Raw genomic sequence first — 22,830 nt, 5'->3', positions numbered from 1 at the left:
TACTAGTAGTATCCTATTTTTACCTATTCCGACTCAACTGTCTGCCAACTGACCCAACTGACTAGGTCATCAATGTGACACCACGGCAGAATCTTCCCTCTTCCCTCTTACTCTCGTTAAATAGCCTAATGCCGTCATGGCCATACAACTTTTTACTCCCACAATGGATTACTACCTACTTTACCTTCCCTCCGTAGTCTCTCCTTCTTCCCTTCCTCCTTCTTGACTCAACTCTTACAGTCCCTTCATGATCGACTCATTCGTGACCCCACAAGCAGTGACCTCACGTCAGACCTAGAGCGCCCTCCCCCGCGCCCTAGTCCGCATACCTGCCATCTAAAACCCGTGGAATCTCCCTTCATTCCTCATTTTCGACCTCGACCTCGACCTTGACCTCGATCTCGACCTCGATCTCGAGCCCCTCCCGCATTCTGCCAATCCCTTTCCGCCCTCGTCCCTGCACCCTTCATCCACGCGCCGGCGCATGTCGAGGCTGCGGCCGCCTCATTCCTTCGCTTAAGACACCTCTCATAGTCTATAGAGAATGATCTTGTCCCCGCGCTGGTGGACGGCTCTGCTGGCCGTCCTCACCGTCGGGCAGCACACAGTCAGAGCCTTACAGTTAGATCTCAATGATGAGCGTAAGCGCATACTTCCTGTTCACGAGTATGATTCATGCGCCAAGCACTGACCTTCTTCTACATAGAATCGATCAAGAATGCTGCCGCGACGGCAGCCTACAACATGATGAGCTACTACCACGGCAACGAATCTGGGCAGATCCCGGGCAAATTGGTAGATACATGGTGGGAAGGAGGCGCCATGTTTATGACGCTGATTCAATATTGGTACTGGACCGGCGACACATCCTACAACGCCGTCACCACCGAGGGTATGCTCTGGCAGAAGGGCCAGAACGATTATTTCCCCGCCAATTACAGTAACTACCTCGGAAACGATGACCAGGTGTTCTGGGGGCTGGCCGCAATGACGGCCGCCGAGTTGAATTACCCAGAGGAAGACGGCCAACCGTCTTGGCTGTCGCTTGCGCAGGGGGTCTTCAACACTCAAGTACCCCGCTGGGACACGACCAGTTGTCAAGGTGGTTTGCGCTGGCAGCTGTGGCCCTACCAGGCTGGATACACCACCAAGAATGCGATCTCCAACGGGGGTCTCTTCCAATTAGCGGCGCGACTGGGGCGCTACACCAACAATGAGACGTACAGCAACTGGGCGGAGAAGATCTACGACTGGATGGCGACCACGCCGCTCCTGAGGGAGGACGAGTGGTCCATTGCTGATACGACCACCACGCAGACGGAGTGTAAAGACCATGGAGATCTCCAATGGACGTACAACTACGGAACGTACATCAGTGGAGCCGCCTATATGTATAACCACGTATGACACCGTCCTTACCATAGGATCTCCCTCAAGTGACTGCAGGAAGCTAACAAGACTTAGACCAACGGGGGAGACAAGTGGAAGAAGGCGTTAGACGGCTTGCTCGGAACTACCTTGCAGAAGTTCTTCCCTCAAGAGTTCGGCGGCAACATCATGTCCGAGATCTCCTGCGAACCGAACATGATGTGCGATCGCAATCAAGACTGCTTCAAGGGATTTCTGTCATCCTGGCTGACATTCACCACCACCATTGCGCCGTACACCGCGGGCGAGATCATCCCCAAAATCCAGCAGTCGGCCCTGGCGGCGGCCAAGCAATGCTCTGGCGGCAAATCGGGCACTGAATGCGGCCGCCGCTGGCACCAGGCGACTTGGGATGGGGAGACTTCGCTGGAGTCTGATATGAGTGCACTGAGCGTCTTTTCTTCCACTATGATTGCCCACAAGGGCCAAGAACAGAGTCACCAAGGACCGTTGACCTCGGATACTGGGGGCACCAGCAAGAGTGATCCCAACGCGGGCACCGCCCCGAAGAATCCACCCAACGAGCTGCCGGAGATCACGGCTGGGGATCGGGCGGGTGCTTCAATTCTGACCGTTGCGTTCGTGTGTGGCTGGGCTGCCGCTGTGGCCTGGTTGGTTTATGGTGGTTAGGTTGGAGTGTAGACGTATATATAATTCTTCTTATGGCTGGCGTTGCTGTTGTATATAGCAAGGTTTTCTGGGCGGGCGTATTTCCCTTGCTTCTTGCTTGATAAACGGTAACCTGCTTGCCAACGCTCAATGGCTCTTTGTATCAATATTTGGAGATGGTTGCCCTTTTCATGTTGGCTGTCTGTTATGCGTGCTTGCTGAGAGACCTGAGAAAGGCATTGTGCTCCTAGCTGCGGGTTTCTGCTTCAATGAGCAGCAACTCGATAGAACTTTGCTTGAAATGTGATTTGTCTGGATAGCTGAGTTTTGGCGAGTAACGATTCCGTGAGCTAGGCTATCAAGCGACAGTTTAGCTTGCTAAAGTCTTCTGTACTGGGCTCTGGTCCAAGCCAGTAATGTGGCCAACTGGGCAATTTACCAGTACTGTAACGCAGATTGGAAAGAACAAGTACGAAGAGGTTCAGACTGAGAAAGACCTGGTGCACAGGTTTGGAGGTCTACGAAGAAGATCATTTGGGGATTTCGATCCAGTCATAGTTATCATTGCATTGCGTTTATTGGACAGTCTATTACATATTGAAGGTGCGAGACTCGTAACCCCTAACATCAAAGAGTTACTCGGGAAGAGTCATCCTCCCACGGACACCTCAGTCGGCATCAACAGACACACACGTCCCAATTCCAATCGGATGGTTCCTTGTCCCAGAAGGATGGTTGGAGGCGGGGACAGGTCAGCATCGCCCGGGATAGTCGACCGAAGTCGACCATCCACGAGAACTGGCAAGCTAAACGCCTTTCTTCATCTTGGATTTAGTTGTGTGATGAAGAAGAAAAGAAGAAAGGAAGAAGCCGAACCGCAATCGGGCGAGGAAGAAAAACAATTCTCCTCGGCAAGCGGCCGCTCTGTTCTTCCGAGGGCACGTACCGCCCGGAGATGCTAGTCTGTTTCCGGCCTAGTGGAAACAGCTTCCCGCGGGCAACGGAGGAGCAGCAGTTGTCCGACAAGCTGATAGGAAGCGCAACTGCCTTTCCAGTCCGAGGTCGCCTTTGTCGTCCCTCGCTGCTCGCTGCTCGCTCCTCTCCCCGTCTCCCCCGTCTCTTATAATTCCGGGGAAAGAACCTCGCTTCTTTTTCGACTTTTCCGATTGTCGCGTGTCTCGAGGTCTTCAGTGATCACTTCATTTGATTCTTCTCTCCATTTCAATCTCAGAACTTCACCATCCACTACATAACACACCACACATCATGTTGGGTCGTTGCGGACGACAGGCTTCGCGCCTGCTCCCGCGCACTGCGAAGCCGGCCTTCGTGCTCCCTCGTCCTATGCGCTCGGCGGTCGCTTCTTTTCCTTCTATGCCTGTTCAATCTCGTTCTGTTTCCTCCTCCAGCCCTGAAGTCCAACAAACTGTGCGTTCTGGTCCCCCGATGAGCATCGCTCGCATGGCCCGGCGATGTCTGATGTCATACCACCCGTACTGACCATCGGAGTATAGTTGCTTTCCGCCCACCTCGAAGAGTCCGACCCCGCCATCTACCAGATCCTCCAGAAGGTTGGTCCAGCTGCTAGGAATGTATTCAGGACGGGGAATTGATGGAGTATGATCTTTGCAGGAGAAAAAACGCCAACAACATTTCATCAATCTCATCCCCTCCGAGAACTTCACCTCCCAGGCCGTCCTCGATGCCTTGGGCAGTGTTATGCAGAGTCAGTCATCCACCTTTTCGAACACACTTGACTGAGGTACGGGAATGAATATTGACGTTCACCAGATAAATACTCCGAGGGGTATCCTGGAGCTCGGTACTACGGAGGCAATGAGTTCATCGATCAGTCTGAGCGCCTCTGTCAGCAGCGAGCGCTGGAGACCTTCGGTCTCAACCCGGAAGAATGGGGCGTGAACGTGCAGCGTGAGTACCTTCATTGAACTTATCATTATTGATACTGTAGGCCCTAGTCTAATTGATTGCAGCTCTGTCCGGCTCCCCTGCCAACCTGTACGCCATCTCTGCCGTCCTGAACACCCACGATCGCCTGATGGGTCTCGACCTGCCCCACGGCGGACACCTGTCCCACGGCTACCAGACCCCCACCAAGAAGATTTCTTTCATCTCGAAGTACTTCGAAACTCTGCCGTACCGGTTGGACGAGTCGACGGGTCTCATCGACTATGACAGCCTTGCGAAACAGTCTCTTCTCTACCGCCCCAAGATGATCATCGCCGGTACCTCGGCCTACAGCCGTTTGATCGACTACGCGCGCATGCGCGAGATCGCCGACGCCGCCGGTGCGTATCTGCTCAGCGATATGGCGCACATCTCCGGTCTGGTCGCCGCGGGCGTCCTCCCCTCGCCGTTCACCCACTCCGACATCGTGACGACCACTACACACAAGTCCCTGCGCGGTCCGCGCGGGGCGATGATCTTCTACCGCAAGGGTGTCCGCCGGACGGACAAGAAGGGCAACAAGGAAATGTACGACCTCGAGGGTCCGATCAACGCCTCCGTCTTCCCCGGCCACCAGGGCGGGCCCCACAACCACACCATCACCGCCCTGGCCGTGGCGCTGAAGCAGGCCCAGTCGCCCGAGTTCAAGACCTACCAGCAGACCGTGCTGGCCAACGCACAGGCTCTCTCGGAGCGACTGGGATCGCCCCTCAGCAGCGGCGGACTGGGCTACAACATCGTCTCCGGCGGCACCGACAACCACTTGGTGCTGGTGGACCTGAAGAACCGCGGGGTGGATGGCGCGCGCGTGGAGCGGGTCCTCGAGCTGTGCGGTGTCGCCAGCAACAAGAACACGGTGCCCGGCGACCGGTCGGCGTTGAAGCCCGGCGGCCTGCGTCTGGGCACGCCCGCCATGACGACGCGGGGCTTCCAGCCGGAGGACTTCCGTCGGGTGGCGGATATCGTGGACCGAGCGGTGGTCATCACCCAGAAGCTGGACAAGGCCGCCAAGGAGAGCGCGACGGCCAAGGGCGTTAAGAACCCGAACACGGTCAAGGCCTTCCTGGACTACGTGGGCGAGGGCGAGGAGATCTCGGAGATCGTGCAACTGCGCCAGGAGGTCGAGGACTGGGCGGGCACGTTTAGTCTGCCGTGGGCTAAGGACGAGTAGTTTCGTTGTTTGTTGCTAGTTTTCTTTTCCTTTCTTTTTTTTTGTTGTCTGCATGCCTGCGAAGAACCATATCCCTACTAGATGAATGAATATTGATGTCCTTTTATTTCTCGGTTGGTTACTACAGTAGCAAAGCGCATTGTGAGACCGTGGACGGCAATTGTAGGCGTATACCTTGTAAGACTGGTCATATAGCCACAACAATCTGGCAGATGACAGTAAAATAGTTGTCGATTCACATCCTGTCCTTGGAATCCTGTTCAAGATCCATGGGACGAAGAAAGTCATCGTTCACGGCAAGAGGAGAGCCCTTCCATGGATGGATGATGCCGATTAACTTACCTGCCCGCAGTGCTGGCGGTGGCAGACGCCCGTACAAATAGCTGTGGCTGCGACGACACATGATTGGGCAACGATACCGGAGCTGTTCAATGAGTCCAGCCGATTGGCTCACACCGCCGAGGTTAAGCTCGCTGCTGGGCGGGCTGCCGACTGATAACGTTCCGTTCGGTACCATTGTGTAATTTCTGGTATTGTGTGTGGTACTATACAGGGAGGATATGTGCACTCAGGAGAGAGAGAGAGAAATCATATGCCTTCAGTATGAGGTCTTTGAGAAGTATTGTGGAATGTCATTGAATCTAGTAGCCAAGAGGGTACCTAGTAAGGTATGTCTTGATGAATTGCAGCCGAATCCAATGCCGAACTTAAGGACGAGATCCCAGCGATCCCGCAATGACGTCGACCCCACGTGACCGTGACTGCAGTGGGGGAAGCTTCCCCTCAAACCGAATGGTAAAGTATTGGAAGAGGCAGGGAGAGGAAGGTAAGTACTAGGTAAGTTACCTTAACTTTCACCCCCATTCCACTGGCAATTAAATAGCTGGCCTATCTCCCCCCGGCCTAGGGCCTCGTGTTGTATTCCTGTCAAACCCTCCTCTCTTCCTTTTTCTTCATCATAAATTCCTAACCGATCGATCGTGATTTTCTTTTCTCTAAGTTCTTGTTCACAAACACCGCTCCGCAGTTCCTCCGAGGCTTGTCTATCCCCGCACTTTTGGTTGAGAAGAGGCAGCGAAGACGACGACACGTCCTGCACGAGCTTTTCCAGTTTGCGGGAGAGCTGTTTTTCCGTGGGTTCGGGCTGGGAAAGTAAGAAGCGCATGCATATGATGGAGAGGTTTATCCGTCCGGTCTCGAAACAGTTGTTGAAATCGTCGCGGCCGCGTTATCCCTTCCGTCTTCCGCCGCCGGTTTATGCGAAGCGGTTGTATAGCAATATGGGGCATACGGTACCTCCGGTGGGTCATCTCTGGGAGGTTTTGTGCAAGGGAGGGGGAGGTTGGGGACGCTGGATTTGAAATGCTGATTCCTTTTTGACTTTCTAGTTGAAAGACAAGTCGCTCTTCATTGAGAAGGCTTACGTCAATGGGGAGTGGGTTGGTGCTGAGTCTGGGGAGACGTTTGAGGTACATGGTAAGCTGGTCACCGTTTATTATATCTGGTGGAGGAGATAGGGCCAGGCTAATAATGCTTCTCACTCGCTCGTGCAGACCCCGCTTCGGGCTTGCTCATCGGCACATGCCCCGAGTTCTCCTCCGCAGATACCGAGAAGGCCATCCTGGCGGCCAAGGAAGCCTTCCCGGCCTTCCGGACGACTCTGGCCCGCGAGCGCGCGCGCATGCTGCGCCGCTGGTACCAGCTGATGGTGGATAATGCGGACGACCTGGCGACGTTGATCACCTGGGAGAACGGCAAGCCCTTTGCCGACGCCAAGGGCGAGGTCAACTACGCTGCCGGGTTCTTCGAGTGGTTCAGCGAGGAGGCGCCCCGCATCTACGGCGACACGATCCCGTCCTCGATCGCGGGCAACCGGGTCATCACGCTCAAGCAGCCCGTGGGTGTCTGCGGGTTCATCACCCCCTGGAACTTCCCCGCCGCGATGATCACCCGAAAGATCGGGCCGGCTTTGGCCGCGGGGTGCACGGTGGTCGCGAAGACCCCCGGCGAGACGCCGTTCACGGCCAACGCCCTCGCCGAGCTGGCGCACCGGGCGGGGATCCCCAAGGGCGTCGTCAACATCGTCACCGCCTCGAAGAACACCCCCGAGGTGGGCGAGGTGATCACCACCCACCCGGAGGTCCGCAAGGTGTCCTTCACCGGTTCTACGAACGTGGGCAAGCTGCTCATGAAGCAGGCGTCCTCGACGATCAAGAAGGTCTCGTGGGAGCTCGGGGGCAATGCGCCGTTCATCGTGTTCGATGATGTCGAGGACCTCGACGCCGCCGTGGCCGGTGCCATCGCCTCCAAGTTCCGCAGCTCGGGCCAGACGTGCGTCTGCGCCAACCGCATCTACGTGCAGCGCGGGGTGTACGAGGAGTTCGCCAAGCGGTTCGCCGAGAAGGTCAAGGGCTTCAAGCTGGGCGCGGGCTTCGAGGAAGGGATCACCCACGGCCCCGTCATCCACGACCGCGCCGTCCAGAAGGTGGACGAGCACGTGCGGGACGCCGTGTCCAAGGGTGCTAAGGTCCTGGCCGGCGGCCAGAAGGCTTCGCACCTGGGGCCCAACTTCTACGACCCCACCGTGCTCTCCGAGATGAGCAAGGAGATGCTCCTCGCCTCCGAAGAGACGTTCGGTCCCGTCGCGGGCCTGTTCCCCTTCGAGACGGAGAAGGAGGTCGTCGACCTGGCCAACCAGGCCGAGGTCGGCCTGGCCGGGTACTTCTTCAGCGGCAACGTCAAGCGCATCTTCCGGGTGGCCGAGGCGTTGGAGGTGGGTATGGTCGGTGTCAACACTGGTCTGATCAGCGATGTTGCTTCTCCGTGAGTGCTCGCCCAGTTTGCAATGGTCTTCCATGAATTGTCAGCTAACAGTGTCCTAGCTTCGGCGGTGTCAAGCAGAGTGGCTTTGGCCGGGAGGGTAGCAAGTATGGTATCGAGGAGTTCCTGGTGGTCAAAAGTGTTACCTTTGGCGGAATGGGCGAGCCCCTTCAGTCGTGATTTGGGGGCGTACTGTGGTTTTCAGCGCTGAATTAATGAATGAAATCCTGTCCGGGCAGGGACCTGTGACTGTCACTTAACGCATGATTGAGCTATTTGTAGCTATCTTGTCAATGACCTTATAAAGAGCCAACTGGGCTTACAAGTTACCACTGGGCTTATCGAAACCATCAAAACTGGGCGCTTATCGATAAGAGGCAAATGGATCGAGACGTTATCCGGAACAACGATCTCCCGGGTGGAGCTTATCCTCCCGAGCCGCAGACTGATCGGCCCATATGAAATCTGTCGGGGTGTCGCTTCCACTCGGCTTGCTGTCCCTGCTCAATTCTCCTCGCATGCTTCAGGTCTCTTCTAACGAATAACGCCCGTGCTTACTGCTGTGTCTTTATCCCTCATTTCCCGTCATTCCCTCACGAATACTCGTCACGGAACTCAGAACTGTCACCACAGCCTCGCCACCAGAAACCAGAAACCGCCGTCGCAAGCAGACGCTTCGTCCTTGTGATGTCCCTCCCTCGAACCCTCTCGAAAAGCCTGCGACTCTCGCACAGCACGCCGCTGTGCGTGCGCCTGCACCCTGCCTCCGGCAGCACGAGCGTCCGCCATGCCTCGCTGACTTCGGCCATCCATGCCGGGATCCGTCGCTCCCGATTCCGGGAGGATAAGCTGGATGGGGGACGAGAGGAACGGTCGGGGCGGTCACTGTCCGCGCGGATGGAGAGGGAGCGGGGTGAGGATCGCAGGAATAAGAAACATGATAAACACGATAGGGGGTCTCGGGGTGGTGCCAGGCGCGGAAGAGGCGACGGCGAGCGGGCGGTATCATCGTCCAGGAAGGGTCGGGCTTGGGAGACGGAAGCGTCAACATCTAGGGAGGGTCGGGCTTGGGAGACGGAAGAACGGGGATCCAACCAGAACGAGGGATATGAACGAAGGCGCAATAGACGCGAGGAGGGCCCCCGGGATGGGTCCCGGTTTCCCTCGTTCCAGCGCGGTGAGAAGTCTGCCGACACGCGGACGACCCTGAACGTCAAGAAGTCCTTCCTAGGCGCGCAATTCGACGAGGTCGAGTTCATCCGCACGGGCAACTTCAAGAAGCTCTCCAGGGATAATGATCGGGGCGCGAACGGCGACAAGAGCGGCCACGACTATAAGCAGGGCCGGCGAGGTCGAGTGTCGAATTTCGACCGAAGCGACAGCAGCACGCAGGACCTCCGGCCCTCGCCCTCGAAGCAGAAACCCGGCAACGCGCGGCGCAAGGTCGGGCAGTACACCCACGAGAGCACCGACCAGGTCCCCGAACGCGTCAAGGCGCACGTGCTGCCCCCGGCCGACATCCCCTACACGACGCCAGCGTCGCAGTTCGTCTTCGGCACGGCGGCGGTCGAGGCGGCGCTGCGCTGCACGCGGCGCCAGCTCTACAAGCTCTACATCTACCAGTCCGAGGGCGAGAGCCTGTCCGAGGCCAAGTCGGCGATCCGCAAGCTGGCGCTGCTCAACAACGTGCCGGTCAAGATGGCCTTCGCGGAGTGGGATCGGCTCCTCGACAAGATGAGCGCGGGCCGCCCCCACAACGGGGTCGTGCTGGAGGCCTCGCCCCTCCCGCAGCTGCCCGTAGCGCACTTCCACCGCGTCGCTTCGGTCGCGGAGGAGAACTTCCAGGTCGAGCTGGGCGTGCAGTCGCGCGAGGAGGCCGCCGTCAACGGCACGGACACCCTCGTGCCCATCAACCATGCTCGCTGGCTCGCCGATCACCCCGATGCCACGGACAGCACCCACCGCTACCCCGTCGTGCTGTTGCTGGACGGCGTGCAGGACCCCGGCAACATGGGCGCCATCATCCGCTCCGCGTATTACCTGGGGATCGACGCCGTGGTTCTGGCGGGCCGCAACTCGGCCCCGCTGACCCCGGTCACCATCAAGGCCTCCGCCGGCGCCGCGGAGAACATGCCGCTGCTGGCCGTGCGCAACGAGCAGGAGTTCATCGCCAAGTCCAAGGAGAACGGCTGGCGGTTCTTCGCCGCGGACATGCCGGGCCCCGCCTCCCAGGTGGTTTCGGACATTGGCGGTGGCACCGCGGAGGGCCCGGCGACCGCGCAGGCGCCCTGCGTGCTGATGATGGGCAGTGAGGGGACCGGGTTGAGTACCCATCTGCTGTCGGCTGCGGACGTGAAGGTGGGGATCCCCGGCGCGCGGTTCGATCCGCGGCTGGGGGTGGAGAGTGATCCCGCGCGCGTGGACAGTCTGAATGTCAGTGTTGCGGCGGCGCTGTTGATGGAGCGGATCCTGCAGTCGCCGGTTATGGTGGATGAGTCGGCGGGGAAGAAGACGAAGACGACGAAGGGGAAGGGTCGGAAGTAGCCGGGTTGACTTGGGTGTGTATTCTTTGCACGAGTGATTACGTTTTGTATACATCAACCAGCAGATGGACATTGAGCTGGATTTCCCTTTCTGCATGGACGAGTCGATTAAGGAAACTAGACGAATATTTGATAGTGATAGCGCTGAATGAGCCATGAAAATACCTCATCGTTCACAAAATCCACCAGTCGCTAGATATGGACATACAATCTATTACAAGATAAAGTCGGGTACAACACAGCCATTCACTCGTTGACATCCACCCTCTTCATAACGACCATACACGCCCCCTCCTTTCCCCCCTCCCCTCCACTCTCAACAACAGTCTCATCCTCCCAAATCCCCACTTCCCATCTCCCTCCCAGCTTTCGGGCCGTAACACCCCGTCGACACAGCTCGACCACCCGCCCCCCCTGCTCATAATCCCCACACTCGAACACCACCATCCTCGCCCCAACCCTGCCCGCCAACCCGACAATCCGCGCGTAGAACACATCCTCCTCTTGCCCCTCTCCCTGCCGCTGCCCCTGCCCTAGACCCTCCACCATGCCATTCTCCGAAGCAGGAGAAGGCGGCACCAACGCCAAAACCGGCTCATGGAACCGCACGCTCCGCGCCGTCGTCCCATCCAGGAACGCTGTCCGGGAGATATAAGGGGGATTGGAGATGATCACGTCAACTTCAACCTTTGCTTCCCCTTCCCCTTCCCCTTCCCCTTCCCCTTCCCCTTCCCTCCCCATTTGCCCGTTCGGCTTTGATGCATCTTGGGCGCGGGGGCAAAAGTCCGGGATGCAGGGAAGGAGCTCCTCCAGCGCGGGGACCCGCCCTCTAGACTTCGAGTGGGAGGTGGGCGCAGAGGGGCAGGCGAGGACGTCCGCGCGCCGGAATTCCACGTCCTGGGATGCGCGAGCCGGTAGGTCGCCGAGCGTGATGTTGTGGCGCAGGTTCTTCTGCGCGAGGCGGATCGCGGGCGGGTGGATGTCGATGCCCACGATCTTGAGGGAGGGGTAGCTTGGTGAGAGTAGGGCGTGGAGGAGGAGGGTGATGCAGCCTGTTCCGGTGCAGAGGTCGAGGATTCGGAGGGGTTGAGGGGGGCGAGAGGGTGCGGGGGAGGGGTTTGGGGGTGAGGTGGTGGTTGTTGGGGATGGGGATGGGGGTGAGGGTGATGATGATGGTGGTGGGGAGGCGGGGTTGGGTCCGGGTTTGGGAGGGGGAAAGTGTTGGCGGATCTGCTCGGCCGCGGCGTAGGTGAAGGTTTCGGTGTCGTTGCGCGGGATGAGGACCCCCTTCTGGCAGAGAATGGTCAGGTCGCCGAACGGTTGGTCGCCGAGGAGATATTGCAGCGGAGTGCCGCGCGAGCGGGCGCGGCAGAGGGTGCGCAGCGTGCGGCGCCAGCCCTTTGGGGGGGCGTTTTCGGGCGCGTGGCGGTGCGTGGCTTTACGGTGGGGTTGTGTATTCCGGGGTGAATGTGGTCCTTCGGATGCTTGGCCGGTTTTGCGGGCTTGTTGGAGGCGTCGATAGCGTTGTTCTTTGCGTTGTTGGGTGAGGTCGATCGCGTGTTGGCGGAGCCAGCGGAGTTCGCTGCGGGCCGAGTCAACAGTCCGGCATTCGCGGAGCAGCAGCGGGAGCAGTGCGTCTTGCGCGTACGCTTGGAGGATCGTGCGGGTCGAGAGTCGCGGCATCGCGCCGGCCAACGGTGTGTTTGGGTAAGTCTTGTCAATTGGGTCGTGATAGGCGCTGGATTGGTGTGTGGGGTCGAAGGGCGCTGCAGTGATGGTGTAGGGGAGGGTTTGCTTGTTTGATGGAGTAGATCAGGAGACGCTTTACATACTTTCCAGATGTCGCAGAGGGTAATTCCGCCGGCCTCGGCGATTTTTGCCGCCAGAGCGTCCCATCCACCGCCTCCGCGGCCGGCAGAATGAATCAGGGAACAATCACGAGGATGGCAATGACAGTGGGACATGCATCTCGCCCATCCAACTCTCCAGCCCCTCCACCCCGCCCAACACGTCCCGCAGATACATGCTCGCCAGTTCACGTCTGTCCGCATTCGCCCGCCCCATCCAGAACACCGAGTTCTGGACCGGATTGCGCTTCGCCGCCGCCGTCTGCTCGGGCAGCCGCAGCATCAGCTCCAACAGCCACCGGCCGAACGGATCCTGAAGGCGCATTGCCCAATCCGTGATCTCGGGGTCGTCGGCGGGGACCGACTCGGCGTTCGCCCGCACGAGTGCTTGGAAGAATTCCGGGTTGCGCGGGGCCAAGCGCACCGCGGTGCGGAAGTGCCCAGCAGATAACGCGTAGGGGATGACCGGCTCCTGATCCTGGTCCTGGTCCTGCGCGGTAAGGTGTTGCTGTTCGGTGACGCGGAAGTAGAACTCGTCCAGTTTGAGGAGGGTGAGGAGAGCGGAAAGATTGTTGGATACGATGGCGGTATGGATTCCTTGTTGCAAGCAGGGACGAGAAAGGATGAGAGGATGTTTAGGGGGTCTCAGGGGAAGAGTAACACTGTTAAATCCTAGGGAGCGTCGGTGGATTTCAAGGTAGGTGACCAAGGCTGGAGTGAAGCCGTCGTCCGATAATGATGAGGAGGGAGTGGCCGGCGCGGAGTCACTAGCTGTGCTCCCTTGAAGATATTTGTTAGGAATGATCAAGGGGCTGAGGAAAGGGTGCGTGGTTTCCTGTTCGATGGAATAGTTGGTGATGGTAATAGATATTGAAGGGTTGATGGCAAGGGTGTAGTTGTTTGTGGGTACAGGTGTCGATGTGTCAGGGGTAGTGTTGATGGTTTCGAAGCCCTCGAACACATTTGCATCATCTTCTAGATTGAGCACACGATCTAACAGCTTCTCTTGCTCTTCGGCCATGCTGATTCCTGCACCAAACCAGTGTTGTTGAATGACCAGATTCATCAATTCCGGTAACTGGTCGAGTATTCGCGGCACGGTACACCATCTACAGTGAAGGATAGCCGTCTGCAGGTCTTTCCGCTGCGCCAGGCTGATAGGCGTGTAGTCCAATGGTCGTAGACTTCGGGAAATTGCATCCCTCGATTCACGGCTGTAGGGTGATGCAGATAACTCCGTGCTGTTATCCCAGAAGGCCAACAAGATCAAAGCACGGTAGATGCGCTCAGTCGACACAGCCGCAGCAAGGATTGGGGACGAACGAGCCAGGTTCACGTTCAAAGAATGCAGAAAGATCTTCTCGATGAGTTCATTGGGAATAGATTCCAGCAGTGATGGCTTTTTCTTCTTGCGCGGCTTGTCGAGTGGGGTGGTAGTCAGTAGACGAGCGCGCTTGTGGCTCCTAGTCTGCGATGAACTGAGCTTCGCCTGGGCTGATAGCAGTGGCCGGCCGCCTCGGGGCCCGCTGGGAATGGGCTTGGGAGCGTCATCATCTTCATCCCGTATTTTGCGACGGCCGCGAACGTGAATGGGAGTTAGTAGCATGGTGGGTCATCTGACACAATTTGTGCGCCTATACTTTTGGGTGACGTTTTGAGGAGTAGCAGTGTCTCGCTGCAATTGGACGACGCTGTTTCGATCATGTACAGTTGAGTACTGTACTTAGCATCTGCCTCAGGCATTGAATTGTCTCGTTCAAGCTGTTTGACCTTCAAGGTTTGCCTGCTCCGATCAACACGATGGAGTACAAGGAGTGTTCCCTTATACTTCCATTTCGTGCTGTGAGAGATGGCGACTAGTGAAAGCTTCGCTTCATACACGCCGCGGGTAATCGAGGATCGCCGGCTGTTTCGATTGTTTGCACCGTTTCTTTTGTTTGACTCGAGGCCTTCATATTCGAAAGCCTCAGGCTGCAACTAGAATTGCCGACGGGAGCCCGAGTTGGAGACTCCAACATATCTCCAACAAATTTCCAACCACGAATCTTCCTCGAATTTTCCTCGATTTTCAAGCAGGAAGAGGGACGATGGCTGATCCTGCGATAAGCCTGGCTGATGCTCTCTACAAGTACAGCAGTCATTTTCATTGCATAATTTCAACCTGAAAAGCTCAGGCGACATTATCGCACGTGTCTTATCGTACCTTATCGCAGCTTATCGACGCCGATTAAAACTGAAGGTAAGGTCTGTCACGTGCACTCTCTCCTTCTCGACTGCCACTGATTGACTACCATCATGGATTACCTATTCAATTTACTCCGTGCTAACCTTCCCTCCACACTCATCAGAGTCTATCTCTGGCCCCTCGGACTCTTGCTCACAATGCCTTGACTGGAATCTGGCACGATGAGTCAAGGAATGTCATTTCGTCCATTGAGTCCTGCATCCGCCGCTCGTCGCGAGGAGCTGACCTGCAAGATATGTTCGCGCACCTTCAACAGGCACGAGCATCTGCAACGACATATTCGTACTCGTGGGTATCCACTCGGAAACAGTACACCGCAGATCTGTTGCTGACAGACCAATCCCCTACAGATACTAAAGATAAACCATATATCTGCCCGTGTGGTCGTTCATTCTCCCGAAAAGACTTACTAACCCGACATGAACGCTTGAGCCATGGCCTTGACGGGAGGCAAGGGGCTGCTCGAGGTGTGTGTGCTGTCCCCCACTCGCATAGAAGCGGACATTTCATTTATTGTCGGCCAGGAAGCATGTCACCCGCGGTGGATCGAACCCTCACTAGTACAAACGCTGCATCTATTGGTCTTTCAACCATGGACCACATGAGCGACCATACTGACTCTATATCCCATGCCATTGCACACGAGCCGTTGACATCGACCACCATCTCTCAGCAATCAGACACTGCATTCCTGGGGAACACCGCCGTGCCTTATTCCTTCGACAACTTCCTCTTGTCTTCCACGGACGGTCTCTTTGCGGACTGCGATGATCCGATTTCTGGCTTCACCAGGTTCTTGACCCATGGGGACTGGTGTCATGACTGGGAAGGATTGCTGGTCGACCCAAGCATTGTATCGCATGACCACAACTTGCCGGAGCACGATACAATCCAGCAGATCAGTCCAGACAGCACAGATATTTCTTCGCGGGTACCGGATGACCCGTCAGGCGATGGTTTGTTTTGACTCGACTTTTTCAAGACTTTCTACTAATCCCTTACCAGGTGATTTCCACGAGTTGAAGCCTCTTAGCTGTCCTTGGCTTTTGAACGAGAGCCAGTATCTGCAGATTACCAACGCGCTGGCGCCGTTTCGACAAGCTATGCCCCATTTCAGGCTGCCCTCGAGAATGGCCGTTGCTCGCTACTTACTTGGATATGTCGAAGGCTTCAGTGATCATCACCCGTTCATCCATATCCCAACCCTCAAATTGACCTCCTTTGTCCATACTCCCGAGTTCATCCTGGCGATGCTGGCCATAGGCGCCCAGTATCGCTACGAAACCAAGACTGCCAGGTCTCTGTACCAAGCTAGCCGATCTATCGTACTGGAACGTCTTCGCACAGTTAACAGTGTCTGTGACATCAATTCTATCGCGCCTGATCAAAGCAGCGCAACTCCTTCATCCGGCCATGGAGAACATCGTCTAGACCGAACCCGTGCTCTGCTCTTGTTGGCCGTCTATTGCTTTTGGCACAGCAGCCCGGATCTGTCGCAGGACTCGCACCAATACCAGAGCATGATAGCTGACTCGCTCCGCCGACTTGGTCTGTCCGAAGGGCCGCATCATGACAGAACCAGCTGGACTCAGTGGATCAAGCTAGAAACAGAACGGCGCACTCAATTCTTCGGTTGGTATATACTCAACTTTCATGCCTTCACATACGATAATCCACCTCTACTGCTCACGAGGGATGTCAACCTGCAGCTTCCATCGTCGTGCCAGGAATGGGTTGCGCGAACGGAAGCTGCATGGATTCATGTCAGTACTCATGCATCTACAATTAACCTGAAGGAGGCCCATGAGGCCCATCTTGGACAAGGCCCATCTGCAAAATTCGTTGCATCGCCCATGGGAAACTATATATTGATCCACGCACTTATCCAGCGTATTTACATGATGCACCAAATCTCTCTGGACCCACAGACACAAAGTCTCTCTATGCAAACCGCCCAAGAACTGGAGCCGTCGCTTGACCGTTGGCGACACACCTGGTGCCATTCTCCCGAATCCAAGCTGGACCTGTATGATTCATATAGCTCGCTTGCGTTCTCCGCCACTGCCCTGCTGGGTGTGGCATATATTCGTCTGTATTACAACCTTGGAAAGTGGCGCAATCTACAGAGCGGCGATCCCGCAATAGTCGCCGCTGGCTTGTACGAGGCGCCCCTGCCTACGCGCGGTCCTCATCTCATACATGCCTTGCTACATTCTGTCCATTCCCTGAACATTCCTGTACAGGCGGGCACTTCTTATCTTTCTCAATTCAAATCTTTCGGCTGGAGCGTTGATCATGCTGTCTGTGATCTGGAATGTGCTATCTTCCTGAGCAAGTGGCTGCAAGTAGTGGCAGCTTCCTATGAGGAGCAGACACTGTCTGGTAGGTTGTTATCGCCCCTCACTCTTATCGCAAGACTAATGTGGCCCACATAGAGTTGGAAACACGCGTTGTCCGGTGGATTATCCGTGTCGTACGGGAAGCGTTTATGTCACAGGACGAGACAATCCACATCAGTCATGAAATTGATGATTATCGGCTGGAGGCCTTGCATCGAACTGCCAGCTTCCTCAGCTCTGCAGTCGTCAAAGTTTGGGCACAGATGTTCAAGGTTTGCAATAGCCCTTGGCCGATGGTGAGGTTCGTTGGCCAGAGTCTGGATCGGTACGCGGAATTGATGCCTGGATCTTTGAAATCCCCCTCGACAAGTCGGGTGACAACATGAACCTGGGCATTGCGTGAAAAGAAAAAGCAGTGGGTGATGTGTCAGGTGCCCTCCGGATTGCGCTCTTACCGCGACTTTCTGTTACTCTCTGGTTTCAAAATCAATCCATGATCTCCCGGGCCAACTTGCTCCGTCTTCTGATGAAGGGCCCACACCAGACCAGGATCCACGGTACGAGTGTCAAAGCCATGCCCACGCCGCCAAGCAGACTGGCTGCAGCGCCAAATCCTAGATGAGTGAACATTTGCCGAGAGATGAGAGGAAAAACCCCGCCCAGCATATTCCGACAAAAGCTCTGGGCAGCCAAAGCGGAACTGGCGTAACGATGATAGGTGTCGGCCAGATAGTTAAACACGGAGAGATAGATTGAGAAGATTCCGACAGTAGAGATTCCCACCGCCACAGCAGGTACTATCCAGTGCACCTGGTACTGCGCTGACCAGCCAAACAGGAAAAGGCCCAGTGGTAGAAGCAAGCTCTCCACACAGCTGAAATACAGCCGGTGTTCGGGAACCGAATTCCACATGGACTGATGATCTCGCTTGCGTGTGTACCAGAAGCTGGTTGCCAGAGACTCCTGTACCAGGCATAAGGCTAGCGCCACCGTGCTCCCGATACACGAGGCTGCGAAAATGGCGTTGGCAGACGAGAGCGAGAACGAGTAAGCGGTCTCGAAGACGAGCGGGATGGCAGAGAGATTTATGTAGAGAACCGACCAACTGAAGGCTGCCCAAAGGGAGAAGAAGAAGACAACAGGCTCAGTGAAAAGCATGGTGAAAGGCCGCAGCAGCGAGGTCCGAAGCAGCTGCAGGATTCCAGCACGTTCCGCATCCGCAGCCACCTGCCATCGAACCATGTCCATGCGTCTGAGCTCTTGTCTGTCTGTGTCCTGAGCCGTTTGTTCCCCTGCGGCAGTGGCAGCCGCATCTGCCTCCATGGCTCTGTGCCATTCGTTCAATCGTCGGGCTTTCTCGCGGAGAATAACGGGTCCGCGTGTTTCGCGGAAGAAGGCCAGGACCGCCGCGGTTATCAAGCCAGCGATAATAATCTGGATGTAGAAGATCCAACGCCAGCCGGTGTATTGGCTGATAAATCCACAGGCCAAGGGCCCAAGACCCGTGCCGAAGAGTGCGGCCCAGGAAAAGAGAGCCATCGGAGCGTTACGATTCTGGGCGTGGTAAATGTCCGCGATAATCCCACCCACCATGGTGGAAAAGGTGGAGCCTCCGATGCCGCAGAAGAAGCGCGCTACCAACATTCTTCACGAATCCCTCTAGAGAGTCAGTCTTTGCATGGTACGCCAGAAGCCAAGAGTCAAGAGCAGAGGGTAGGCGAGGGGGATAAGCTCGGATACATGCCGTACGTACCCGGAATACAGTCGCGTGACTGCGCAGCATACTTGACAAATCGTGAAAAGGATGGCCGTGGCGATGAAGACTGGCTTCCGCCCATAGATCTCCGAAAAAGGGGCGAGGAACATGGGGCCAATTGCGAAACCGCTGGTGAAGGTCGTGATCCCGACCAGACTAGCGACTTGACTGACATGCCATTCGGCTTCCATTTGCGCTGCTCCGGGACTATAGCAGCTCGCCGCGAAGGAGGCAAATAGAGTCGCAATGCATGACACTCCAGTTAGGACCCCTTTGTAATGTCGTGTCCATTCATAAGGGGACTCAAGATGCTTCAATTTAGGGGGTGGGACAGGATGAGATCCCAACAAAAAAGATAAATCTGTTGCGAATGTCAAGTGCTGACGGTGCGGCTCTTGCTTCTCCGCTGCGGAAAATATGGCCGAAGAGTGTTCCATCGCGCTGTGGATGACCATCTTGAATTCTGGTATGACAGACTGAGCAGAGTGGCCCCAAAATCGATAATGCGAGTCTTTATCGACGCGAGGAGGAACACATTCTTTGACCACATTGAGACATGCACGGTTTCTCGTCACTGATGCAAGATTGCGGAGATGCGGATGATGCGGCAATGATGCGGCCCGCAGGCGCTGTATGATGTTATGTCCATCAAGAACTCGGGGTCTCCAAATACTAGTTACCTTACTTCATGTGATCAGCCCCTAGAGGCTCGTCAGCGAAAGCTCTGCATCATGTTCCACCAGGATCCAGCATGGAGAACTCACGGTCCAGCAAAGCCTGCACGTCCTGTCGAGACCGCAAGCGGAAATGCAACGGCGAGCTTCCATGCTCGTACTGCACCCGTACGAACCATGAATGCTTTTATCAACAGAGACGTCGTGCGAAACCCCCTTCTCGGAACCGCCTAGCAGAAGATCCCAGCGACAAAGATGGTCATGCGCCTTCTTCGGTCGACAGACAAACGCAGCTCCAACTGCTGGAGGCGAACTCACCCGCAGTCTTTGTTCAGCGGTTAGCAGCAAGGGGGGAGAGTGAAACTTCCCACCCGGCCTTGCCATTACATCCCCACGCTTATAATCTGGGGTTTGACCCCGAGCTGGAATTTCTACCGAATGTGGTGGGGCTGACGGACCTTTTGACCCTTGAGGAGATGACCAGTCTTGCCTCTAGCTACTTCGTTCAGATAACCCCTGTTTACGACTTTCTCGATCGTGCTGAAGTGGAGGAGGCTATCGTAGAACGTTGGAATGTCCCGGTGTCATGCAGTGCAGTCGATTCGCTCCTCCTGGGCATTGCCGCGCTGGGTTGTCTGTTCGATAATGATCGTCAGACCAAAGGCTCAGAGCTCGAGCGGCAACTAGTTTATAGCGCACGGGTGACTCTCGAATACTCCAGCCAGCTTCCACAACCTCATGTCGACCATGTGGTTGGATGGCTGCTCCGTGTCATCTATCTGCGCTTCAACAGTACACCGCATGCGACTTGGATGGCCAGTTGCACGCTTATGCACATGATCGAGACCAGCAAGATGCACTTCGACACGGATACGAACTCATACCTGGCCCAGCAGACTACTGCAGAAGGCTGCTCTTCGGAACGCCGCCGCAAGGTCTACCACGTCGCCCGCCTTTTTAACACCTGGGTTTCGCTGGACTTCGGTAAGTCTCAGGTAGACCTGCGGGGTGCCTCCGTCCAACTGCCGCACACCGGTTGGACGATCGAACAGCGCGAGTTATACCTTGTGTCGATGCTGCTCACCTCGCCCGAGCACTACCACGACCTGAGTGAGCTGGAGGGCGCACTGCGCGATGTGTGCGCGATGTACCCGCCTCATCCCATGCTTCAGCTCCTGCAATGCAACATTACACTCTGTATCTTCCGTCGCGCATCTGCACTGGGAAGATCACTATCCGCGTGGGCCCTGGACAGCATCCTGGAATTGATGGGCACCAGCATCGGTGTAGTCGAGAGCCTGGTCGCCCAGTCCTCGCCGTGGTGGCATGTTTTGAACATTCCTTTTCAAATTGCCTGCACCCTGATGGTGATAGACCGCCCGCAAGCTCTCAATATATTGGAAGATGTTTTGAAGATTCTTCGCATGGTAGCGTCACACTACCAGACACAGATGGCAAGGGAGGCGTACGAGGTAGCTTTGTCTCTTGTCCAGCAGCAACGAGACCGACGGGCCATGGGACTCTCCGTCTTAGACAAAGTCTTACAAGTACATGCCCATCGGTAGCCTATCATCTAGATGTGGCTGAAATTTAAGGGGAATTGGAGTTCGATGGAGACCTGGTGGCAAGTCCCGGCTTTTGACGGCGCCGGCGATGAATGGCATTTGGGGTCTCCAACTAACGGTCACCAAGGTGGGTATAGAATTTCGGTCCTTATGTTCGACAATCTTCTTCTCCATGCTTACTAGCACTGGCTACTAGACTTTGCACGGGAATCTCCAATTATTATCAATCTTGGCAATTGCCGAAAGATCTTGCCGCTATTGCCCAAGGCCTCTCTTCAAGATGAGCTAAATCCTCGCATGACTGCCTTCCTCGGCGAGAAAGATACCAATCATCTTTGCAGGTCTTGACCTCTCTTATCAGTTCCACCTCTTTCATTATCTGCCGGGACTTTAAGGTCTTTTTCGCCATGGGCGTCGCCGATCTCTTCCGACCTTTGACCCTTCCTCGTGGTCCCGACCTCAAGAATCGGATTCTGCTCGCGCCCCTAACAAACTGGCAAAGCGATGACACCGACGGCACTGTCTCCGACGCTGATGTGCACTGGCTCTCTCGCTGCGCGGCCGGCAACTTCTCCATGGTCATGACCTGCGCCGCTAATGTACATCCCGACGGGAAGGCGTTCCCGGGCCAGATGGGTATCTGGAGCGATGCGCATCTGCCGGGCCTGCGCCGCGTGGCCGATACCATCCGCCAGCATGGTGGGGTGTCTTCCGTGCAAATCCACCACGGGGGCGCCCGCGTCTCCCCCGCACTAATCCGCGGCCGCACGCCCGTCGGACCCTCCACCATCTCATCGGGCGTGCGAGGCCTCACTCTTACTCAAGTAGAAGAAACCCGGGATGCCTTCATTGCAGCGGCGGTGCGGGCCCAGCGCGCTGGCTTCGACGGGGTCGAGGTGCACGCGGCGTTCGGCTGGCTGCCGATGCAGTTCCTGTCGCCCGCCTTCAACCAGCGCACCGACCACTACGGCGGCAGCTTCGAGAACCGGTGCCGGTTCCTCTTCGAGGTCATCGACGGCATCCGCCGCACCTGCCGGCCGGACTTCCAGATCGGCCTCCGCATCTCCATGGAGCGGTACGGGGTCCCGCTGACCGAGATGCGTGAGGTCGCCGCGCGCGCCCTCCGCGAGGCCCAGATCGACTACCTCGACCTCGCCGTCTGGGACTACCGCAAGATGGCCGCTGAGGCGCCCTTCGAGGGCCAGACGCTGCTGAGCGTCTTCACCGACCTCCCGCGGCCGGCGGGCGTGCGCGTCGGCGCGTCGGGCCACGTGATGACAGCGCGCCAGGCGGCGGAGGTCCTCGACGCGGGGTGCGACTTTGTTATGCTCGGCAAGGCTGCTATTCTTGATCCGGATTTGCCCAAGAAGGCGGAGGTGGATGAGAACTATCGCGCGCCTGGGCTGCCGGTGACGGCGGAGTATCTTAAGAGCTCCGGGCTGAGTGAGCGGTTTATTGAGTATATGAGGACGTGGGAGGGTTTTGTTTTGGATGGTTAGATGGGCTAGTCTCATCTCCAGGATCTGTATATGATCATACTCTGTGTATATAGACTTTTCGGGTCATTGTTGCTTGATGATATACTTGCATGAGGGCAAGGTCGATGAATAGAGACAGAAGATGTCCGCGTTTCTCACGAATATGAACAAACCACAGTAGAGCGTCTATTGAAAATGCAATATAATCCTGGGGAGCTAATGTAGGGCCTTACTAGCATTACCAAGGTCATGGTTCACGTGGGAAAGAGCTCACCCAGAGAGGCGTAAATATGCAAGCGACCCGGGGCACTCAGGGCCGGCCAGTATAAAACGATTTCTTGATTCTTGGTGGTTCTTGGTTGGCAGCTTTTTATATCATCGTGCATTAGC

General features: G+C 56.4%; 10 protein-coding genes across 10 annotated transcripts; 7 read left to right on the top strand and 3 right to left on the bottom strand.

Moving 5' to 3' along the window:
• Positions 1-544: 544 nt before the first annotated feature.
• On the top strand, positions 545-2,058 carry BO95DRAFT_355996 (glycoside hydrolase family 76 protein; the record flags this gene model as incomplete). Its single annotated transcript, XM_025582281.1, has 3 exons — positions 545-641; positions 707-1,401; positions 1,465-2,058. 3 exons carry the CDS (start codon positions 545-547, stop codon positions 2,056-2,058), a joined length of 1,386 nt encoding a protein of 461 aa, XP_025445469.1.
• Positions 2,059-3,093: 1,035 nt separating this feature from the next.
• BO95DRAFT_471487 (serine hydroxymethyltransferase) lies at positions 3,094-5,173 on the top strand (the record flags this gene model as incomplete). Its single annotated transcript, XM_025589595.1, has 5 exons — positions 3,094-3,465; positions 3,552-3,608; positions 3,670-3,763; positions 3,829-3,966; positions 4,029-5,173. Exons 1-5 carry the CDS (start codon positions 3,304-3,306, stop codon positions 5,171-5,173), a joined length of 1,596 nt encoding a protein of 531 aa, XP_025445468.1. The 5' UTR covers positions 3,094-3,303.
• An 821-nt stretch (positions 5,174-5,994) lies between these two features.
• On the top strand, positions 5,995-8,323 carry BO95DRAFT_440020 (NAD-dependent succinate-semialdehyde dehydrogenase). Its single transcript, XM_025585859.1, has 4 exons — positions 5,995-6,474; positions 6,562-6,649; positions 6,727-7,996; positions 8,056-8,323. Exons 1-4 carry the CDS (start codon positions 6,454-6,456, stop codon positions 8,171-8,173), a joined length of 1,497 nt encoding a protein of 498 aa, XP_025445467.1. The 5' UTR covers positions 5,995-6,453; the 3' UTR covers positions 8,174-8,323.
• A 145-nt stretch (positions 8,324-8,468) lies between these two features.
• On the top strand, positions 8,469-10,717 carry BO95DRAFT_440019 (TrmH family RNA methyltransferase). Its single transcript, XM_025585858.1, has one exon. The coding sequence runs from the start codon at positions 8,681-8,683 to the stop codon at positions 10,535-10,537; it is 1,857 nt and encodes a 618-aa protein (XP_025445466.1). The 5' UTR covers positions 8,469-8,680; the 3' UTR covers positions 10,538-10,717.
• A 221-nt stretch (positions 10,718-10,938) lies between these two features.
• On the bottom strand, positions 10,939-12,370 carry BO95DRAFT_383155 (uncharacterized protein; the record flags this gene model as incomplete). The annotated part of the gene is made up of 3 exons (XM_025583410.1): positions 11,410-12,370; positions 11,076-11,340; positions 10,939-11,039 (listed from the first exon to the last, which is right to left on the bottom strand). Coding segments are annotated over exons 1-3 (1,176 nt in total), but the record flags the coding sequence as incomplete, so codon positions are not given.
• Positions 12,371-12,471: 101 nt separating this feature from the next.
• BO95DRAFT_471484 (uncharacterized protein) lies at positions 12,472-13,989 on the bottom strand (the record flags this gene model as incomplete). The annotated part of the gene is made up of 1 exon (XM_025589594.1): positions 12,472-13,989. One exon carries the CDS (start codon positions 13,987-13,989, stop codon positions 12,472-12,474), a length of 1,518 nt encoding a protein of 505 aa, XP_025445464.1.
• A 476-nt stretch (positions 13,990-14,465) lies between these two features.
• Positions 14,466-17,403, top strand: BO95DRAFT_39603 (C2H2-type zinc finger protein). The gene is made up of 6 exons (XM_025583735.1): positions 14,466-14,627; positions 14,732-14,916; positions 14,979-15,095; positions 15,153-15,584; positions 15,634-17,010; positions 17,064-17,403. The coding sequence occupies exons 2-6, from the start codon at positions 14,790-14,792 to the stop codon at positions 17,351-17,353; spliced, it is 2,343 nt and encodes a 780-aa protein (XP_025445463.1). The 5' UTR covers positions 14,466-14,627; positions 14,732-14,789; the 3' UTR covers positions 17,354-17,403.
• BO95DRAFT_407559 (MFS general substrate transporter) lies at positions 17,055-19,160 on the bottom strand (the record flags this gene model as incomplete). The annotated part of the gene is made up of 2 exons (XM_025584075.1): positions 17,055-18,612; positions 18,721-19,160. 2 exons carry the CDS (start codon positions 19,158-19,160, stop codon positions 17,454-17,456), a joined length of 1,599 nt encoding a protein of 532 aa, XP_025445462.1. The 3' UTR covers positions 17,055-17,453.
• A 214-nt stretch (positions 19,161-19,374) lies between these two features.
• BO95DRAFT_39578 (Zn(II)2Cys6 transcription factor) lies at positions 19,375-21,166 on the top strand. Its single transcript, XM_025583728.1, has one exon. It carries the CDS (start codon positions 19,475-19,477, stop codon positions 20,960-20,962), a length of 1,488 nt encoding a protein of 495 aa, XP_025445461.1. The 5' UTR covers positions 19,375-19,474; the 3' UTR covers positions 20,963-21,166.
• On the top strand, positions 21,016-22,523 carry BO95DRAFT_440016 (NADH:flavin oxidoreductase/NADH oxidase). Its single transcript, XM_025585857.1, has one exon. The coding sequence runs from the start codon at positions 21,370-21,372 to the stop codon at positions 22,459-22,461; it is 1,092 nt and encodes a 363-aa protein (XP_025445460.1). The 5' UTR covers positions 21,016-21,369; the 3' UTR covers positions 22,462-22,523.
• Positions 22,524-22,830: the final 307 nt, after the last annotated feature.

The sequence above is a fragment of the Aspergillus brunneoviolaceus genome (assembly GCF_003184695.1).
Source record: "Aspergillus brunneoviolaceus CBS 621.78 unplaced genomic scaffold BO95scaffold_12, whole genome shotgun sequence".
Lineage (NCBI taxonomy): Eukaryota > Fungi > Ascomycota > Eurotiomycetes > Eurotiales > Aspergillaceae > Aspergillus > Aspergillus brunneoviolaceus.
This window is presented reverse-complemented; position numbering and strand designations above follow the sequence as displayed.